The sequence below is a fragment of the Lolium rigidum genome, chromosome 6, assembly GCF_022539505.1.
Source record: "Lolium rigidum isolate FL_2022 chromosome 6, APGP_CSIRO_Lrig_0.1, whole genome shotgun sequence".
In the NCBI taxonomy this organism is placed as follows: Eukaryota; Viridiplantae; Streptophyta; class Magnoliopsida; order Poales; family Poaceae; genus Lolium; species Lolium rigidum.
This window is the reverse complement of record NC_061513.1, coordinates 282,982,813-282,999,164: the sequence shown is the minus strand read 5'-3', so window position 1 is coordinate 282,999,164 and position 16,352 is coordinate 282,982,813. Positions and strand designations below refer to the sequence as shown.

Genomic DNA, 16,352 nt, shown 5'->3' with positions numbered 1-16,352 from the left:
CTGGACATGAACTGCGTGTTTTATGTGAAACACTTGATCCTGGCAGGTCATGAATATATATGATTTAGTGAAGTTTGTTTTGAACTCCTATGATCCAAAGAGGTCGTCGTTGTTTATTTTGTGGTATAGCCTCACCGTAAAAAAATGAGGGGTTAATATTTTTTTCCTCGTGTTCTCCTTATGTAAAAAAAAAAGCATCGTCAGTTGGGCCTTCTGAGTTGGCAAATAGTCACACAATGCCACGGGAGGAGAATTTATTGTTGCTTATCTAATCAAGAAAATTCTTTTTTCAAGATAAAGAAAATATATAAATATCACGAAGATACCAATTAGGTGTAGCCTCTACACCCACAAAATGTCTAAAGCCATCAAAGATACATACAGCCAAGAAACAATTAGAGAAATACAAAACAGAAAACCTTGTCGTGATAATGAAACACTCGAAACAGCAACATTCTGACAACCAACTACGACAAAACATAGACTACAAAAAAAAATCCAAAAGCAAGGCTTTCAAGAAGGAAACAATGCATAAACATTGTTGTCGCTCACTCAAAGATCTTGAATTTTTACTCTAGAGAAAGTCTGATTTCAAAAAATAATGTCTTCAGCAATGATTCCATGAAAATCCTTGAGCTCCCAAATCAATTAGCTCTATGCTCCACGGTAGGCGACGCACGCCTTTCACATGATCGACCGACGAACAAGTTCCCCTCCTGTTGCCCTCCTGTTGCAGCAACAGTTTCTCTTCGCCACAGTAGAGCACACTTCTATTATGTAGATACTTTTTCAGCAGCGGCAGCCAGGCATTCAGGGTTGAGCCAATGCATGGTAGCTAGGTTGGCGACTTTCCAAGCAACCAGACTGGCTCGCTCGCTGCCATGATGCCAAAAGCAATGCACTGCAGCCCAATGCATAGTCGCCATTGGAAAAAAAAGCTTGCAAGTACTCGTGGTGCTTATGCTTTGCTTCGTAGTAGCTGATTTGACTGCATCAATGACACCGGGACACCGGTGACAGCCAAAGAGACAACCAACAGTTGCCGTAGCTATAGATAGGCACGCACGGGGGCAGCTAGGGTGTGTGTGCGATTGCCATTGCCCTACGGCAGCCAGGACAAAATCTCTACTGCATCTCCTTCCAAGCCGATATTTTCTTCTTCTCTTTTGAAAAGTTTTCCTGGCGCGCATTTCAGTCACTGTAGTGAAGGGCGTTGTCGCCTCACGTACGTATGACGGCAGGCCCCTGTGTAGTGTATGTAGATATTCATACGGCTGTACCTAAACTGTACCGCTCCCGAAATGACCACTCGAGCAGGGAGACATTGGTCAGGCGTGTACTCCCTCTCCTAATGCTCACCTGAATCCCTGCCTGCATGAAGCTGTTAGTATATAAGTTAGGATCATAGTACAGTTTATCTGATTTTTTCTATACATAAAGAAGATGCCTCTAAGGATTATCTGAACATTGCTAGCTACAATGTTGTAGTATTTTTTTTGTTGAAACGGAGCTGCTACAATGTTACGATTTATCTGAGGATTACCTGACTGAAGCTTCCTCGGCGAGCAGGAGAAAACATCATGATCTCCCAAGTGACAACCCTGCTCGCAGAATGAGAAACACATCCATCACGTCGAAACCAGCCGGGAGATATCCAAGATCCAGAAACTCTTTTGTAATCCATCACGTCGACTTGAACAGCATGGACTACATCTACATCATGGACATGACTGCAGCAATGGGCGCCAAAGATAAATTCTACACGACGTACGTACCTCCCGGCAGGCAGGCAGGCTCCACTGTTTGGTCTTTTCAGCAGGACCCAGGCCATGCACCACTCTCTCATCGATCTGCTTGGACACTCCAGCTCTGCAATCTCTCATATCACCTTCATTGCCAAAATACTGGGCGATCGAGCAAGAAATCCAGGGATAAAATATATACAATGCAGACGCAGAGTGGCGCCACAGCAACAGACGGAATCTGCAACCGGCATCAACCGTGTTTTTTTATCCTAAATAGGCCTTTCCAAACTATACCATTTTTTTTTTGCCCCTTTCGAAACTTCAAAATTTCCGTGGCCCCTTCTAGTCGTGGCCCCTTGAGTTAACTCAAATAAACGACACATCACTCACTTTCGTTGGCAGTTTTTTAAAAAATCTGTGCTAAAAAATGGACTAAGTCATTTGAGTCTAGCTATACCAAATAGTGTGACCTACATGTTTTTCTTACCTAAAGGGTCAAAAAAAAAACTAGGTCTGATACCATGTTAAATCATCTTGTAATATAATGAGGCCAAGCGCCGGTATAAGTACGAGTGTGTCTAAAAGGAAAATGAAAAATTGATGCACTAGCTAAATATTCCAAACATTCGAATTGATGGAAAGAGACTAAGTAGTGTATTTATCTTTCAACACTCCCCCTCACATCTAGATTATTTTAGTTCTTTCCGTGGGTTCGGTGCATGCTGCAGAATCTTTTTTATTTTGTTTTAAATACTGCACGAGGAGGGTTTGAATTTGAGACCCCTTAGCTCCGATACCATGAAAGAGATGCACTAGCTAAAAAAATTAAACATCCAAAATAATGAAAAGAGACTAGGCAGTGTATTTATATTCAACAGAAAAGCCAAGAGGTAGAAATAGAAAGCCAACTATTAATACATCACTAACACAAGAAAAGCTATACAAGTTATAATTTTTTTACAAAGCGACAAAGGTGATCTAGAGTTTGGAAAGATAATCACTTAGGTCAAAGAACTGGCATCGATCTAGCAATAACTATCTAGAGCTCTGCAGCTCATAACACCAGCTAAAGAAGCTTCATCGATTTCATTTTCTCACCTATTCAGTATTTTCTTATCATATCCTTCAATGAATGCATGTGCTTCTGAGGCCTCCTTGGCTGTCTGATCAGGGAGAAGCATGCGTGTCTTCATCCAGACCATCCACTTTCATCCAGTTGGACGAGGCAAAAATAAAAAAGGAACCCAGATAAAAACATAGACCGTGGCAGAATAGGATCCAGATTGCTTTGGTGTATGCACATGGAATGGAAGGAGACACGTTCACCGTCTCATCCATTTGCACCAGCAACAGCCATGACCCACCCATGTCCATGGCGGAGCTCGGCCGGCCGGCCAACAGAGAGATGCCAAAAGCACAGCCCTGAAATCCAGCAAAAGAAATGCAGCCACTGTTGGGTGTTGTCAAGGGCCCTACATTCTCCTCCTCTCTCACTTTTTACGCTTAGCAAGGTGATGGTAATAAGTAACACCAGCACCATCATAACACTATGCCAGAGGACACGCTCCAAACAGCTAAACTGTCACCGTGAAGCACTGCCGCCGCGGGTCCCGTGCACTGTCGTCGTCCTCCTCTCTTACCCGTTGGAGGGAGCACGCACTGCATGCCTGGAGTGGAGCTCGAAAATTTAACCAGAAGGATCAACAGAGTGTTTTTTTTTTTGGATCAGCAGCTACAGTACGCAGTGGCACTGTGGCGCGCGCCAGTGCTGGGACAGTACATTGCGGTGGCGACGCAATACTCTGCTCCAGGCTCCAGCCACTGTCTCGTGATGCACATGCATTGGTGGTGCCACAGATCATATCAACAGCTGCTGTTGTCATCAGGTAAGGGTTTCATTCCACTGCAAAAACGCTGAAATATGCAGCATCTGTGAAAAATGCTGAAATACTCCATTGGATTTTGATGCAGGTAGGGATTTCATTCCATTGAAAAAAAGTTGAAATATTCAGCATCTGTGTATACAATCGATTGGGAAGTGCAGAAATATTTAGCCAAGTTGTGAATTTTGATGGACCTGCAGTGCATTGTTCTCCTTCCTAGCTTTGGTCAGTTGGCCGTGCCCCTTGTAGTGTGTTGTCTTCAGAGAATCATGTATGCGTTCAGTTTCTGTTTCCAGTAAATCTTCGGAAATCTACTGAAATCTTGGCATCTGAAATCATGTAGAGCAATGAATGTAGTATGTCAGGATCAGGTCCTCATACATACATGTAGCACAAAACCCAAGGTATATAGATACATAGATAGATAATAGTACATGGTACTTGGAGATGGACTTCGAGCGAAGCTGTAGCATAGCAGTAGACGACTAGCGGTAGCTAGAATCCTTGAATTCCGGAGGCTGGTATCTTCTTCCACAGCACAGCAGGACCGATGACGTGCAGCAAAATCTTGAGCAGCAGCAGCTGAATCGCAGTAGGGTGTCTCGCTACTGGAGAGTGTACGAAACTTTGGAGCAAGAAAGCGAGGCAGTGATAGGTGGAGTACCGTCGTCACGTCGCTGTTTACTTTTCACCTTGAGGGCTCAGGGCTCTGGCTGGATTTTTCATCAGTTTTTCCTTCCTCTGCTCCCGTTGCTACTGGTACCCAGCAGTATTGGAAGTCCACATCACTCACCTGCTCTTCTCCCTGTTTGTGTGTTCATGCATCCAAAAATTAGCTACTGTTGCGAGGCCGACATGTAGGACCATGTTGGCGATCCATATGTCTGGTACCAATATGCATGGCTGTTTTGTATTGCTTGGCAAAATTGTTCCATTGACAACCCGACAATTATTGTGTAAAGAATGCACTTTTCATGAATCAGTGGCGTGGTTAGTTTCAGAAAGGACAATGCTGTTTCTTACATTTAAGGACAAATATCATCATGCCTAATTTTCATGTGATCGATTTGTTCATTTTATGTTGGACACATCGACTAGCACGGTGCCAGTGGCAGATATCAAGGCTCTGGACCTCGTGGCTCTCTACAAATATGTGTTTCAGCTTGTGACCCGGATTTGGTAGACCCGTTTTTTTTCAAAAAATCGAAAAAAGACTATTTCAATGTTTAAGAACTTTTTGAAATAACTCACGCATGTACATATTATATTGATACTCTTGCAAATTTTTGATGCAAAATATAACCGTATATGGCCTATACAAAAATAGAATGGGAATTTGTATTTCTTTGAACAATTAACTCCAATCATTAGTGTTATTTTGACATTTTGTCATTTTTTGTACACTACAGCCAATCATATTTTGCCTTGATAATTTGCATGAGTAAATATCAAGATAGTATGTGCGTGCAAATTTTATTTGAATTTTTTGAACTTTGAAATGGCTTCTTTTGCTTTTTTAAAAAAAAACAGGTCCACCTGGACCAGGTTCCACTAGAACTTCAGATTTCCACTTATGTTATTTTTGCACTGCCTAAATTATAAGGTATTTTTATTTGAAAATTTTCAGGTCTATAGAATATATCATTACCTATATCTAGAATTTTTGAAACTCTAAAATGCCTTTAAAAAAAAAGAGCTACATGTACCATGAATCTTTCAATCTGTAGCTCGGTCTACTAAACACCGCACCCAAGTCCTCTATGAATTTTCGCAAAAAAAAAAAAGTCCTCTATGAATAAAAAAGTGGCAACATTATGGTACCATGAATCTTCCAACCACAGCAAAAGAGATGGAGGATTGGAGGCTAAACTGTACATTAGTAGCCCATTAAAACTGGTCTGACCAATTTGGCTTGGCTTCTAACCACTCTGACGCAGGAAAGCATAATAAGTCTACTAAAATACGGTGCTCTAATTACAGAGCTCTCGCAGCCGTAAGCACAGCCACCAGATCCATGGAGCAGATCAAACTGCTTAACATGCTAATTAAGCCTGCAACATGTTCTTCACCAGCCAGGCAGCTACTACACATGTGTACAACGCACGCGCACGTACGGCTATTAGCTGTTTTCTCTCCCTGCCGAGTCCAAACTCCAAAGCCCACACAAGCCTCGACAATGTCATGGAGAAACTACAAAATTGATATTTTACCACTATCCTAACAAGAGTGTGAGAGGGAGAGACTGTAACTGTAACTGTATGCAGTACAGTACAGAACTTGCAATATAATTTTACCACAGTCGTGGGGGCAGGAGGAGAAGGCCCCCTCACCCATGTGGGAGGGGCAGTGACCAGTGAGTGAGTTATATACGAGAGCTGGAGGTGTGGTGGTGGGGAAGAAGAGTGGTAGCCGTAGGGAGAAGAGCAGGAAGAGTAGAGGCAGAACCCATTCTTAAATGCAGGCAAGTGGTGGCTTCTCCTCCTGCAACGGTACAAGAAGCACCACCAGCGCCACCATCACCTCCCCACTCCTCCACTAGCCACTGCTGCTGCTTTGCTCCCACACACACACGCTCTCTTCACTTCTCTTCCTCCAGCTCCATCTTCTCTCCATCCACACAGCTTGGCAGCTTGCAAACAGTGAGTGCTCTCAGAATGACCAAAGATGAGGATTTCAAGCTGGTCAAGATCCAGGTACCTCTCTCCTTCCTTCCCTCTCTTGGTTGGAACTCCCTGTTTCTCTCTGTAGTGTGTGGATTTGTGTGAGGTGTTTGAGGGAGAGGCCAACTGTTCTTGGGGATTGATTGATTGTTTGCTCCCTGCAGACCCATGTCTTGAGGGTGAACATACACTGTGATGGGTGCAGGCACAAGGTGAAGAAGATGCTCCAGAAGATTGAAGGTACACACACAGCTTCTTCCAATCCTCCCATGGTTTTTCTGTTGGTTCCTTCCTGCGCATGTGGCCGTTCTAGCAGTGGTCTAAGCTGGTAGTACTGGTTGTAGCTCTCCTTTTTTTCTTGACACTTACTTTGCTGTAAATATCTTCTGCCCGGGTATAAAAGCTTGGGAGCTTTGTCCACTTGCATCTGAAAGCACCACTGAGCCTTGCCAATTAAATGCATTTACTTGACAATAAATCCCTACTTTTGATGTGTCCATGGCCATGCTAATGTTCAGACTAAATGGATGTAGTAAGTTTGAAGTGAAGAGAAACAGAACCCCTGAACTTGTTCACCAGCTTGAGCTAGTCTATATTTACTGAGCTAGTGAATAGGCCCAAATTCACGCCCTTGTAGCTGGTGTGCTGCTGTTAAAAAATCTCACAAACGGCCGATAGGAGAAGACATAGGATGAATGACCCCCCACTCACTGCACAGGCCTGCATCTTGTGATGCTTAACTAATTGGTGACTAGTAAGTACCCTGTAATTACAGTGGCTCACGAGCAGCCTGTGAACTGAACTCTCTGCTTCCTGTTTGCAGGCGTCTACTCGGTGGCCATCGATGTGGACAACCACAAGGTCACGGTGACTGGCAATGTGGACTCTGAGACACTGATCAGGAAGCTCACCAGAGGAGGCAAGCACGCAGAGCTGTGGTCACATCAGAAGGGCGGCAGCAACAACCAGGGCCACCACAAGGGCAACAACAACAACCAGCAGAAGCAGCAGCAACAGCAGCATCAGAAGCAGGCTGCCAACCCAAGCAAGGATGGCAACAACAAGAACAGCAACATCAGCCACAAGGACCAGGGCGGCAAGCATGGTGGAGTTGGGAACCTCATTCAGGGCCTCAAGGCCTTCAAGAGCCAGCACAACAAGCACCAGCTCCCTGAGCTGAGCTCGGAGGACGACGACGACATGTATGATGATGACGAAGATGATGACGATGACGAGTTTGACGATGACTATGAAGACGAGCTCCGCTTCCTCGGGGACAAGGTGAGCCAGCTCGGCATCCTCAGGCAGCAGGCTGCGGCGGCCAATGTCAAGAACAAGAACGGCAATGGTGCCAATGTCAACAATAACCAGAGCAACGGAAAGAAAGGGGGTGGTGGTGCCGCGGTGGGAAACCACCACCAGAATCAGAAGATGAACATGGCTGCGGGGGCGAATGGCAAGCTGGGGAATGGTGCTCAGAAGAGCACCGGCGGCATCAATGGCTTGATGGGCCTGAACCATGGCCTGGGGGCAGGAGGCGCTGCTTCTGGGGGCTACACAGGCGGCTACAGCCACCCATCTTATGCTGCCACCGGCTATGGAGGGCTTCAGCAACAGCACCTCCAGCAGCAGCAGAACAGCAACCTCATGGCGAGCATGCAGTCCGGGTTCCATAACAACCCGGCAGCCGCGGCGGCGATGATGAGGGGCCTGAACGGCAACATGATGATGCACCAGCCGCAGCCACAGCCGCAGATGATGTACCACCGGTCTCCCCAGATCAGCCCGTACACCGCCTACTACAACCCGTACAGCTACTACTACCAACAACCTGCGGGCAGCGGCTCTGCTTACCATCCCACCGGCGCCGGCACTGGGGATGTTGAGACCATGTTCAGTGACGAGAACACCAAGGGCTGTGTTGTCATGTAGGATTGTTTGTATCTAGCGGTGTTACAATGTAGAGAGTTGGGTGATGAAGATTGGCAATGGTGATCGATGCAGTCGTACTACTTTTTTACTAGTATTTTACTGCTTTTATTGTTTCCTCTTGTACTATCAAGAATGGATCATGGATGTTGACTTAGATGTGGTGTTTGAAAGCAGTGGCACTTCAGAGGATGATCAGACAGTGTAGTGTAAATTACCTTTGACTGCCTAGTGCTTTGCCCTGCCTGGCTTGCCATGCATTGTATATTTGGTCTTTTGTGGTTGTGGACCTCTATGCTGCAAATGGTGACCATGGAATCAGACTCAACGGTGAACGGTTAATCCAATGTTAGCTGTCCATACTGGGGTGCTGTACCGCTGGAAGAAATTGTCCCACACTGACCTAAAAGATGATCATGACATATGAGTGGAGCCAGTGAGCATGCCATGTGAACAGAAAATGAACATTAGCTAGTAAATTAAGTACATAGGACTGGCCTGGCAGTTTAAGCCATGACACCTTATTTTATACTGAACAAATTCTCGGGGCAGTGTTCTAGGTGGGGAAATATCGTGGACAGAATAGGAGAGCAGTTATACATTGCAAGTAGATTCCAAGAACCAAAGCAGCTATATATTGCAAATAGATTCCAAGAATCGAGAGGAAACTAGCAGACCTATAGCATGGGTGATCGATTCAGGGATGATTTCGAAGGAGGACCATTCCATTGGAGGATTCAAAAAACATTGTGGCCAGCTAAAAAACAAAGATGCCAATTATGATCAAGTTTCATGATGAAAAGTTTATGCTGGTAAAGGTGGTTGAAAATGAATGCATACCGGAATGATTGTATCTCCTTCAGGAGCCCAATGGTCCCTAAGACCCTAACCAAAATAAATTCTTATTTCCCCATCTTCATAATGCACCCACCAAATATACAAGTATTGAGACAAGCAAATATGAAGTGGTAGATCTAAGGCCGCAATTGGCGGTTTACAAGTTTCATTTTGTTAGTATTATACCCGTAACTGGTATCTTTCTTACTGGGGTGAGCATGCTGCAAAGATGGAAGTAAAAAGCCCACCTATCTAAAAGAACCTTTGGTGTACAGTTTGTCCGTTTTTCAAATAGTTAGCTAACTGTACGAACTACAAAGGCAATATTTTGAAGTGCAAAGCAGGCAATTGAGTCTCCTTTGTAAGAATGTATAGGATTCTAGAGAAAAGAAAACTGCTCTACATAGATTTGTTTACTCCTCGATGTCTGGGTTAAACTGGAAACGATGCCGATTATAGTATTGCAAACACTTACTTGCACGGGTGTACAGCAGCTACAGCAAGGATGGTCAACTCAACACAAGATCCAAAAGATCAGCATAAGCTAATTGTTTATTTTTTTGAACCGATGCATAGACTAATTGTAACGTGCAAAGCTACCTGCAGCTGCAGGAGAAGAAATTCCATGAATTGGAGCTGATGGAAGGGTAAAAGCCTAGCATTATAGTAGCTGAAACATACTAACGTGCAAAGAAGAAATTCCATGGATCGGAGTTGGAGCACAAATGCAAGCGGGTAAAGACATTTCTATGATATGCATGTCAGCAGCTAATTTATATGAAAAAAAATACATTAACAAGCTCACTGATCCCCAAGAACAAGTTAATAAATTTCCCAGCACAGACTCCCATCTCACCAAACTGATGGTCCTAAATCAAAATGGCAGAGGACAAAAACGATGTGCACACAGACACCAAGCAAGCCAAACCCAGATCACGGACCCTATTTTTTTCCTTTAGAGATGCAGCTAAAGCTATGTGCCGCTTACCATATCGGTGCCCAACACACTGGCTTTGTGGGAAAGAAGTTTTTTTCCTAAATAGAAAAAAGATGAAAAAGAGGCACTACCATAGCAGTGCTACCATGCTGGTGGAGTTGAGATAAAGGTTTCTCGTCATTTCAGTCAACATATTCCCTCACACACGCACGCACACACATGTGAGAGTGAGACCCAGGTACAGCCGCCTCTCATCACAAGGCAGTGAGGACTGATGAAGGACCAGAACAGAAAAGGCAGAGGACAAAAGCTGGAACTTAGCTGAGGGCAAGGAAAGCCAAGCACAGTAAAATTAAGCACAAAAGACCATCTCTAGACTTTAGCACAAGGCAGCTTTATTATATCATTGGAGTAGGTTATACTATATTGCTTGCTTTTAGTACAGGGGATTATGATGATAGGGAATGGGCAGCGCCGCAGCGGCATGAAAAGGAGTAGCTAATGTTCAGGGAGGAGGGGGGCTTTGGGACAGCCAGGCCTGCAGAGGAGCACCGTTGGGGTATATCTTTTTGACCTGCAGTTGTGGAGCACAGTGAATTGGTGCGTGCAGCTACCAAGAAACTTGGCCCCTGCGACATGAACAAGAAAGCAGAGAACCATTGGGGTATGTGATGGCGTTTTAGCATTCACCTGAATAGACATGCTAGTGTTTTTCTTCAGAGCTTTGATATTTGGGGTGATAACTATCCAGTTATATATTTGTGAAAACAATTTGGGGACTTTTAAAGTTGCTGTGCACGAACATTGTATGAATGCAGTGAAGTGGTGTCATTTCTGTTGCATGATTTTCAGACAAAAGACTCAAGAGCCCAGCTTTAAACTAAGAAAGCCTCAGATGGCTAGCGGTACACAACAAATGCTCCTGGGGATACCAGCTTAGAATGGCAGCTCACAGGAAAGGAGAAAAATAGCACCCAAACACTCAAGAGAATGACTACTCCAATCAAGGACATGATTAAGAAATTGCTTTTGTGGTGAAAAGGTTCTGTTTCAGTAATATAACCTCAAGAAATTAATTCCAGGGAGGTCGCGAAACTACCTCTAAAAACCAAGAACCAAAACAGAAGGCTTGACGATATAAATCCTCTGATAAGCATCCATATAGGAAATGCTCAAGTCATAATTGCAGATGTACTTACCATATTCAATTGATCAAGGACAACAATCTTCATGAAAGTGCCCCTAGTCTGAAGTACTGAATTAATAGAACAAACCTCCATGGTTAGAAAGTAATGTGTCTTTTCTCACCTAAAACCTTAGATGAATCTTCAGTGCATGTTTTAGTTTTGCTTTGTCGCATAAAAGTGGAAAATAAACCAAGTATCTCCACAAAACTAGTCTAAAGCATTAGAAAAAGTAATGATAGGCGTGGAGCCAGCTGAACACAGTACCCATCCAGGAAACTTCAGAACAATATGCTTTTCAGGCCCTACTAATAGCATTTGAACAGTGACAGCAGACTCAAATAATTAAATATTGATTCGGCACCCGTGCTTCCAGATAAGAAGCTTAGCACGGCGAAGCTTATAATACTGTTTGGGTACAGTTAAATATGGCCGAGGCTATAATTGAGGCCAGGTGGATGGATAAATAAGATTAACTACAAGGAGAGCACTTACCTGCATGATTCCACACGAAGCTTCCTTTCCCTGCTCATTCTCTTCCTGAAAGGCGGAACAAAACAAATCCAGGTAAACTGTCAGCATGTTACTCTTCTACAACCCCATATACTTTGAGATAAAATATTCCATTTTTTAATAAATAAATAAATCAACCTTCAACTGTTCTTGCCGATTTCACAATTATGTACGCTGAGAAGGTAACTTCTCATAAAATCTATATATACTAGATAATACAGAGTAATGGGTGCCATTCTGAAAGCCAGATAAGTTCAGTAGCCAACAGGATGCTATGCATATCTATAACCACTCGCCGGCATGTTTTTGTGCACGGTTAGGATGACAATCTGATCCAGCTAGCAAATTAAAAGCAAGCCAGGTTGAGCTGCTTTGGACTGTTCTAGGAAAATTTTAACTTTCTTAACATGCAAGCTGAATCTCTCCAGTGTCCAACCTATCAGACATGGTGTAGTGGAGTGCCAACAGTCATGACAACAAGTTAGTATTATGCTATTAGCGCACTAGTGTGTGCACCTGCAGTACTCCAATCAAAGAGGTAACATCTGATCATGCTTTAATCACCTAAACCAGGTTTTTGGAGTTTTAAGACAGCACAGAGAACAAGCATATGACCTTCCAAGTGCATAGGTGTACCACCGCAGAAAATAGAAAGTGTAAATCCAGATTTTATCATCCCACGAATGCCCACATATGCACTCAAACAATAGAAAAAAGAAGGAAGGCAACCTGAGAAGAATAATGCATGTCTCCAATTTAAAACAGCACTATGGACATATATGTTAATCAAATGATGCTGTTACCTTATCATGAAAGAAGGGAGATAGTTGTTTCAAGCTTCTAATGCTGTAAAAATAGAAGTCTGAGTGGCAAAGCCTGACCTTAGTATCCTCAGAAGCAACACCAGGTTGTCAGCAGTAATTAGCGTTCTAGCGCTACTATTATTGATGGAACTCACATATTGAGCAAGTATTTCAAAGAAAGTTCATTGATACCTTAAATAAAAGAGAAGTATGCTAGAGCAACAATTTCAGTGCATAATTCCCACCTAGGTCTAACCAATTTACAGTTGAATGGATAGAATCATACTCACTGCCTATAAAATTAAAATAAACTGCTGAATTCAGAGACCATTTGCTTGCCAAACTGAATACATTAAAATGATATGGCCAAAGATACTCCTCTAAGTACTTGTGCCATGTTACAGAAGATATTCATTGTGGATAACACTACACAACAGCTAACTTGTCCACCATTTGAAGAAAGTGTTATGGAATTGAATTACATGACTGTTGAATGCCGTTTTATCTCAGCTCAACGTTTGTCATTTTTTCTCTTCCTTGATTGTGCTTTCTGCCATTTTTTCTTAGGCACTAACTTACTCTTAGGCTTTAACTTTAACTCCGGAGAAAATTTGAAATTTGGGTCTCTCATGCGTGCTTGTATATCCTTGAAGAACTGGATATTGAGCTTCTTTGGTCCACCCTCCCGCAGCTCTGCATATTCTGGTCCCGAGACAATGTTCTCAAATGCTCCAATCAGGATATCTATATCAGTGACAACATCAAAGACGTTAATGTAGCGTCCATCAGGCCCCTTTTTCAACTTTTTGAGAGCATTTTCTACAGCGAGTTTTCTTGCTTGCTTTCCTGGCGAAAGCTCTGGTGGTTCCTTCTCAGCTTTTAACAGCTCGGAGATTGTGCGGTATTTGGGTGCCTCATCAAATTCAAACACCTTATCAATATAGGGATCACTGCGTTCATTGGGGTGTGACTCGGTAGGGATATCGTTGTCATCGTCCTCTTCACTACCACTCCAGAGATTCATATCGTCTTCATCGCTCTCAGGGCATATACTTCTTAACTCGTCACTGTCGTCGCCATCTATGAGGTTTGCATTTTCCTTGGCTTGCTTCTTCACTTTCTTCATCTCCCTCTCCATTTTTGTATCATTCTCTTCCTCTTCATCCTCGTCCTCACTGGCTGTCCATAGGCAGTCCTCCTCGTCAACATTCTCCTGCCAAGCTTTCCTGAACCCTTCATCGCCTGGCCTTCTTTTACCAAACAGATCGTAGTGTGAACGATCATCAGCAAAGAATCGTATTCCTGGAGAAAGATAATGCCTTTAGTAAAATGCGTTTGCAGGAAAGCAATTGTACTCAGCAAGGATTCAGTACGAATTCATTCATCAACATGAAAAATGAAATCGAGTGAACCTTCTATTAGATCATGGTACCATTTGTTTGGTATAATAGTACCATAGCAAGCATATCTTCTATACAACAAGTGAAAGATACAAAAACCCCTGGACTCGTAGAGGGTAACATCATATGCATTGACTAAAAGAATGGCAACATAGTATTCTCGTTATAAAGACCCTGCTCTTCAGCATATAGTTCAGAAAGTACCATACGCACTAAGTGCCTTACGCAATTCACAAACACCAGAAATTTACAACATATGCAAAATTGAATAATTTATGAGAACACTTAATTGCCGAAGGATTATGTCCGATGCCCATTTCACTGGTAACTGCACAGGTGATCGGTTACTGCGTAAGCAACTTGGGAACTGTATATTTCCCATTTGCCTTGCACCGAAAAAATAGCACAGTGCTGAGTTATCTTCAGAGTTCAGACACATACAAAGACACCCACAGCAAAGGGTTTCAGATTTCCGCAATTCATCCCAACCTCGAGTCACACAGCTGACAGAAACACATGGAAAATTGCGTGCCCAACCTATTTCATAGAGCTCCGATCAATAGGTTTAGATTAACCGTCCGCTACCACTACCAGTACAGTATAATTGACATGGGTTACACAACACTGGAACATATCAGCACATATGCGTCACTGCGCGGTATGGGAAAATTCAGATAGCATTTGCAGGTGGTGGTGGCACAACAAGAGCAGGGAGTTCATCCTATAATCAGAGAGAGGGAGGGAGCGGGGCAGGGAAGGACCGAATTCGGAGAAGCCGCACCTTGGGGAGCCCAGACCGGGGGACATGACGCCGGGCCGAGGGCTCGGCGGCGCGTGACGGCGAGAGCCGGAGAGGGGCGGTGCGGCGTGGGGCAGCGGGCACCGAGGCGGAGGAGGGGGGAGAGGTGGCGGGCGAGGAGGCGGCGAGCCATGGGCGGGAGGCGGGGTGGCGCTACTGCGCTACCATGGAGGTTGGGCAGGGACCAGGGAGACTGACGGCAGAAGGGAGAAGAAGGCCTGATTGGTGATGGACGATTGGCCTGATGTTGTTCAAATGCAGCCCAACTCACCCAAAATGTTTGCTCTTCTTCCTTAGTCCTTACTAATTGGATTTTTCTTTCGTTGCTAAATGCAGCCCAACTCACAATACAGTTTACAAACTCTTTATTTACCCTAACATAAAAAAAATACGCCTAAACCACGCTAAAAAAAACTACACCTAAACTCGATAGTTTTGTACTCTAGAAACCCTTATGGTATACTTTAGAATATTTTACTATGTTTTGTAGATATTTAAGAATACCATGGTACATTAAGATGTGATGTTCTATATTCACTTGGATTTATGGTGAAGCCCATCCTATTAAAATTTTATCTTGTATAGTGCGAACTAACTGAATAAAAAAAATTGACCATTAAATCTAATTGAAGTTAAACGTAGTAAAAAATTATTTGTAATGATAACTAACAAGAATATCTTATAAATATGTATCTTCATATGTGGATGCATGATTATGTTATTAAGTTTGTTATTTATGTATAAAATTTATGATAGTATTCCGAATGAAGTGTTACTAAAAAATTGCATACATTGCGTGTTAAAATTGATTATATAGAAGTAAAAAAGTTTAGCATAAATGGGTGTGGGAACAATTGAATTTAGCTCACCAATAGCAACATAAATAGATAGGCCGCTCTTATAATATCAAATAAATTTTTTCTAAATGTAGTCATCGAAATGGTCGCAAAAAGAATTCTGTGTATTGTAATCATTAATAATAGTGATTTCTAGGGAATGGAGATTTGGCACGCGAGTCTATATGATCATGTTATCTGGACCACGAGTTTGTGCTCTGAGATTGTTGAGTTGCTTTGAAATGAATGTGCTACGTTTGTTTTCGTTTGAACTGAATCACGGACATGAAATTGGTCTCATTGGCTCATATGTCTCTTTGGGTTGGGTAGCCCAGATCCGACACATTTTATCTGTCCAGATCGAAATTTTGTTTTTTCAACTAAATTCACCAAAAAAAAGTCAAGTCATGAGACAAAGTGGTCATACAAAAAACAAAATAATGGTTCAAAATACGGCTAATTTAGTCAATCACAAAGTACGCATAAACAATAGCTAATAAAGTTGCAAAAGGAACACAAGTTCGAATAAAATGAAGCAAAGTAGGATAGATGTGGATGAACACACACATGATCCGGTTCTCCTCCGGAAGCAACTTGGTCACGACCTCCATCCTTTGGACCTCTATTGCCTATTTGGTGGGGTCGATAAAGATGGCGGCGATGGCATCCTTCTCCATGTGCTGCTTCTCGTCCCTCTTGGCTCGGGCCTCTTGTGTCTCGGCCATCTCTGTCTTCAAGGTCTTGCTCAACGCAAGGGTCGAAGCATCGCACTTCAAATTGGTCTTGGTGGACTTGTGGCTCCTTGGTCGATGATTGCCTCCCACTT

General features: G+C 43.2%; 2 protein-coding genes across 2 annotated transcripts; one reads left to right on the top strand and one right to left on the bottom strand.

Moving 5' to 3' along the window:
* Positions 1-6,181: 6,181 nt before the first annotated feature.
* On the top strand, positions 6,182-8,385 carry LOC124668467 (heavy metal-associated isoprenylated plant protein 37-like). Its single transcript, XM_047205599.1, has 3 exons — positions 6,182-6,321; positions 6,453-6,528; positions 7,112-8,385. Exons 1-3 carry the CDS (start codon positions 6,283-6,285, stop codon positions 8,218-8,220), a joined length of 1,224 nt encoding a protein of 407 aa, XP_047061555.1. The 5' UTR covers positions 6,182-6,282; the 3' UTR covers positions 8,221-8,385.
* Positions 8,386-12,821: 4,436 nt separating this feature from the next.
* LOC124666830 lies at positions 12,822-14,823 on the bottom strand. The gene is made up of 2 exons (XM_047204158.1): positions 14,673-14,823; positions 12,822-13,793 (listed from the first exon to the last, which is right to left on the bottom strand). The coding sequence occupies exons 1-2, from the start codon at positions 14,821-14,823 to the stop codon at positions 13,003-13,005; spliced, it is 942 nt and encodes a 313-aa protein (XP_047060114.1). The 3' UTR covers positions 12,822-13,002.
* Positions 14,824-16,352: the final 1,529 nt, after the last annotated feature.

Excerpts from the sequence above, each read along its gene's own strand:
- LOC124668467 (XM_047205599.1), top strand. The coding sequence starts at position 6,283 with ATGACCAAAGATGAGGATTTCAAGCTGGTCAAGATCCAG. Across the intron at positions 6,322-6,452 it reads TCAAGCTGGTCAAGATCCAG|ACCCATGTCTTGAGGGTGAA; the intron begins GTACCTCTCTCC and ends TGCTCCCTGCAG. Across the intron at positions 6,529-7,111 it reads GATGCTCCAGAAGATTGAAG|GCGTCTACTCGGTGGCCATC; the intron begins GTACACACACAG and ends TCCTGTTTGCAG.
- LOC124666830 (XM_047204158.1), bottom strand. The coding sequence starts at position 14,823 with ATGGCTCGCCGCCTCCTCGCCCGCCACCTCTCCCCCCTCCTCCGCCTC. Across the intron at positions 13,794-14,672 it reads CCCGGTCTGGGCTCCCCAAG|GAATACGATTCTTTGCTGAT; the intron begins GTGCGGCTTCTC and ends ATCTTTCTCCAG.